Below are 5,359 nucleotides of genomic sequence, written 5' to 3'. Positions count from 1 at the left end.
TGCTGTGAGTTTCATTATCACACACTTGTTACGCAGGCATAAACACATACAGACTAAAGAGACTGCTTAAAAAGTCTAAAGTGTGGTTGTGCTTCAAAACTTCAAATCCATATCAAACAGCTACCTGCTTTATATACATAAAAAAAATACTTTTTTATGTATATAAATCTGCTTAAATAGATAAAGAAAAGTGTTAATACTAAACATTTCCTACGTGTCTCATATGCCTGATCGTGGACTGTGTTAAAGGGTAACAATCACTAATCAGAGTTCATTTTTGTAGTCAAAGAGCACCACAACTGCCACCGTATGTTTACTTATATGCAAACTGACACACACTCAATACAATAGCATCAACCCACTTCAGAGCACTAAGACCAGACGGGAACGGCACTATTCCCGAGGTGTTTGAAGTAAAAGGACACACAAGGACGACTCAGGCATGTGGACAAAGAGTTTTAGATTAAACCCTGTCACCTGGACTTCCCCCTCTGCTCTTTGTTGTCATGGTTGCATAACTTCTTAGCCTGAAGTGTAAAGTGCCACTTGTTTTGAACTAAGGAAACAAAAATGATATGACACATTCAAGCATATAAGCTTTATTAAGCTCTATTTATAACTTAAAAAGGAGAAAAAGAAGAAGAAGAAGAAGACAACCTCAAAAGCCTCACTGTAAGTTTCACATGAACAACATAATTAAAGAATTCAAAACATAATTATCACAAAACAAGTGAGGGGTTAACATATACTGTAATCCACACATAAAGGATTAACTAGTTTGAAAGGGATCAGTTGATGTGATCTATACTCTCGTGGTCTGTAGGACTTCTTTTTTTTGTCCCACTACTCCCACACAAACTCTAAAGTGCAGTTCTCCATCATCTGTGAGGTAAAGACAGTTTCAAATTTTCTATTGTCCTCCTCTGTGAACATGTTTTTCCAGTCTCCCACTTTACCTGCAATGCAAGAAAGAAAGACAGAGAGAGAAAAGTCAAAATGCTTTTTTTTTTTTTTTTGCCTGTCCCATTTGGTTCTTTAGCCATCAAAACTGTTGTCTGAAGGCCAACAAAGATTTGATTTTTAAATGATTTTTAAATATAGACCAAAAAAGTATTTTAAAAAGGGATTTGGTTATAGTTTACTAGGTAGTACTGTGTTTTATATTAAAGAGTGAAGACTGAATAGGACTATTCAAGACTGAATAATTGCCTCGTCATTTTATGCTACTAAAAAAAGGACAGTTTCAAAAATTCAAATGTGTATAATTGAGTCATTAAATATTAATTGAATAGTTTCACAGCCAGAAGACCAGAAGGTGATATTTCTGTATATCTCCTTCTAGATGGCGGTATTGTGAACAGGCTGTGATTGGGTTGGGTGAAGCTGTTATTCAGTTTAGACCTTTTAGTGTGAACAGGAAAGGTGAGCTGTGCAGCTAAACCAAACAGACTGTTTTTGTCTCATTACTTATTTTGAAGATTATTATCATGAAGATGAAATGATACAAAAAGTGAAGCTACTGAGAACAGAAATTTTCCTCCTTTTCCTTTTCTTTTCTTGGGACCTCTAAGACACCCACGGTGTTTGGAGCTCTCATCAATGTGTCATAGGTTACCAAAAGTCTGTCAGTAGATTATCAGCAAGTTGCATTTTTGAAGCTACTATTTTGGTCACATTAAGACACTCTCAGACATCTCATCTGCTTACAGTTCAGCAGAACTTGCCTTTTCTCATGAAGGAGCCCTTGCTGTGGTCCATTATTTCCTGAGGGACGAGAGTGTAGTTGATCATCTTGTTTTCCTTCATGCTGCTGAAGCTGCAGTGTTTCACGCAGTTGTTGACCTCGTCCTCCACCAGGGGACACTGAAGGAAGGAGCTTATTTTCTTTATGGTGCTGTGCAGGTCCTGGTAGGAGGAAGAAGAGTGCAATTTAAATTTCCTCACTTCACTGACATGAGAGACCTCCTTGAAATGCTAAATAATTATGAAATGAGCCTTAGGGTTCAGTTTGAAGAAGTTTACTTCCACTTTTCAGACCTGCGTCTGTCTTTGTGAACAGGGAACAAAATAAATGAATATTTTACAGGGGATGGTGTGCTTAGCTATGATGCAATAATTTACCAGCGACATTTCTTCATAGGTGACGTGAAGCAGGTTGCTATTAATCTGACTGGTCCAGCCTTTAATGTGGTCAAACCAGGAACCGAAAGACACTGAAACAAACAAGCGTGTGAAGAAATACTGCACAGCTGATCAGATTGAAACTTGTGGCTGCACAATGATACAACAAGTAAAACAGTCATCCTTTGTCCTCGTAGGGCCTCACCTGTTCCCTCCAGGAATCGGTCCAAAAACTCTGGAAATGAATGAGGCTCAGGGAGGAAGTTGGCCATTTTGTGGAAGTGGTAAAAGGACACGACCACATCTTTGGGATTTCTGCTCACATAGATGACCTGTGACATGACATGTCTTGTTAAGTTTACTCACAGTTATGTCCATAATTATTTAGTCGATCCTTTTTGTGGTAATTTTTCCCTCTGTGCACCACCACAGAGGATTTTAAATCAGACTATGCACTTTTACTCGAGTAGTTTCACAAAAGTTTTGCAATAACTGTAGAAATTGCAGAGCTTTTCCTTGCTTGAACTAAGACTTTACACAGTCCCCCATTTTCAGAGATTTAAATGTAATTGGACAGCTGACCCACAGTGTCATAGTGGGGTGTGGTCTTTTTACTCAATGAGAAATTATGCTTTGTCCTGTACACTCAAGAAATCATCCCCAGACTTCTATCAGCAGTCACGATTGTTAAACATAAAGTAGATGCTTTCCCACAATGGAAACAAAAACAGAAAACAATAATATTAATCAGATAAATTCATGGCACCTAAAAGTCTGTCAAAGTCTGGATGACAGTGCTTTTTCAGAAGAAGACATCAATTTTGAAATGTTTCTCACCGATTTGTGTTCTGCTTTTTCATAATTACTGAGATACAGCTTAATAATGAGATTTACAGCAGAAAAATCAACTAGTTGTGTTATCTGACAGAAAAGATGTAAATCATACTATAACTAGTAAAAACAACAACAACAACAAATAAAAGTGAAAACTCAGCTTACTGTTTACATCAGTATAGGGTATCAGTGAAATCGGTTTAAAAACCAGCCAAACCAGTGGATTTATGGTAAGCTTCCACACTACAGTCTACTGGACACTCCACCTGCTCAGCTAAAGAAGTGTTTTTGTTGTTTGGATGAATAAAATAATTAAGATTTTCCTGTAGGAATTATTTTTAAATGAATGCATCACAAGTTTGACATTATTTGGCTTGATAAAAGTATTAACGTGTCTCATTGGGTTAACAATACACGTGCACATTTTAAAGATCTGACGCCAGTACGTTATGCTGCCAGTATTTGTTCTTAAATAGTCAGTATAGTCAGTAGTTTTATAAATCCCCTTATTATACTAGTTTGGTGCAGCAAACTGCTAACCTCAGCCAGGCTGCAGAGAGCAGGCATGTGCTCAGTGGGTAACACTCTCCACACACCGGTGAATGTTTAGAACTAATCTATCAATTAAACGTGCGCTTTAATGACCTTGGTTTTGGAGTGCTGGAGGGCAGGGCCCAGCAGGTGATGAGGCAAGTGTGTAGTGATGACTCGAGCTGTAGTAGGCGAGGCCTCCAGTAGAGCAGAGCTATAATAATGCTCCAACCATGGAGCTCTTTTCCAGTTTTCAACAGTCTGGGACAACCCTGGGTTCCCTCTGGTGTGTATGAGACTCACAACTTCCTGTATCCATGTGGTACCTGTTAAGAGGAATGAGTGAGAGGCATTGATGAGCCCACATTGATTAAATTCAGTCATAACAACCAAAAATCGTTACTCAAACTCAATGAAATGCTTAAAATGCAAAGTAAGAAGTTATTATGTAAATGGTTCAACTCACCACAATCTATTTCACCATGTTTTCATCGAGTTGCTTAACATGCTCTTCTGGTTAGCTGCATTACATATAGAAAGACTGGAGTGTGTGTGTGTGTGTGTGTGTGTGTGCATCTTTGGCAGTTTGTTCTCTCTTACCTGACTTTGGATAAGACACTATGAGGATATCCGTATCCCCAAATGGAAAGCTGACAGCATATTTCAAGGAATCCTGAGTGTGCAGGTGTCCGGGAAACGAAATGCCATGAAACATCTCTGTGACATCTAACCTGGCCATATCCACCTTCAACAAACTGTTTACTCCTTTTGATATCCTTTCAGCTGCCTCTGCACTAACCTCCTGTTTGTGATCTGCTCTGTAGCTCTGTCTGTGTCTGCCTGCCTCTCTGCCTCTATGCTCTCCTGTTATGTGTCTTTCTTGTTGAGAACACCCAGACGATGACCACACAGACTGAAACAGAAAGAGGAAATGCAAATTAACTCGTCACTCAGACAGTGGTGGTTACTTGCAGTCATTTCCAAATATCACATGCAGGTATTCACACTGAAAGAGGAAAGAACAGTTAACCCTCTCGAGGCAGGCGTTGCCGATTTGCAACAGTTAAAAACTAACAACCTGATTACCCCACATACATATTTTATGAGTTTTGGGGGTTTTTTGATAATTTTCCCCAAATATCAGATTTTTCCTGTACCTAAAACTTAATTTGAGCCTGAGAGGGTTAATTTAGCAACGTGGGAAAATCTGTACATGTTAAAAAACAGAAACTGACGGGACAAAAGAAGAAAAGCAGCTTAAGTAGTACAAGTGGTACCTTTTCTCAATGACTGCTTTCAAAATATATAATGGGTTTCTTTTATAGCTTTAAATACATTAATTACTTGGACACAAAAAAGACTTTATAGTATTACTCACCACTGAAAAACACTCCATCAGCTGCTATCAATGGCCTCCAGTCTTTGTGTGTTAACCTTTTAGTTTCAGATGTCACCTAAGAATCTTGATGGGTGCTGGTAAGAAAATTCCCAAAAGTTTATTGTGTTCTTCTAGAGGTGTGTTTTCAGTGGGGGAAACACTTTTCCAATCCTTCAGTCTTCAGACTGTAGAATGCTCCATCATCCTGGTAAGGAAACCTGGACAGGGATGAACGCTGGTTTGATCTGGGAGTCAACGAGTCCATTGACGTGAAAAGTTAGAGACCATCTCTGAATTGAGGAGGGGGCCTAAGGGTACAGCTTTCACCGACTTACAATGCAGTGATTGCAGCCATTCCCCAACTCTCTGTGAATGGTACTCATGGCCATTGATCCGTGTTCATTGATCAATGGTCATGACAATTTGCATACTAATGATCATGAAACTGACCTCACAGCCCATTGTTTGTTCAGTGGTGCTAGTTTCAGTCATTAT

At 38.9% G+C, this 5,359-nt stretch overlaps 1 protein-coding gene across 1 annotated transcript; it reads right to left on the bottom strand.

Annotated features, from left to right (window-relative positions):
* Positions 1–576: 576 nt before the first annotated feature.
* sult5a1 (sulfotransferase family 5A, member 1) lies at positions 577–5,283 on the bottom strand. Its single transcript, XM_003445749.5, has 6 exons — positions 4,087–5,283; positions 3,601–3,812; positions 2,327–2,453; positions 2,122–2,213; positions 1,725–1,905; positions 577–956 (listed from the first exon to the last, which is right to left on the bottom strand). Exons 1-6 carry the CDS (start codon positions 4,223–4,225, stop codon positions 844–846), a joined length of 864 nt encoding a protein of 287 aa, XP_003445797.1. The 5' UTR covers positions 4,226–5,283; the 3' UTR covers positions 577–843.
* Positions 5,284–5,359: the final 76 nt, after the last annotated feature.

Source organism: Oreochromis niloticus, linkage group LG1, assembly GCF_001858045.2.
Source record: "Oreochromis niloticus isolate F11D_XX linkage group LG1, O_niloticus_UMD_NMBU, whole genome shotgun sequence".
Lineage (NCBI taxonomy): Eukaryota > Metazoa > Chordata > Actinopteri > Cichliformes > Cichlidae > Oreochromis > Oreochromis niloticus.
This window is presented reverse-complemented; position numbering and strand designations above follow the sequence as displayed.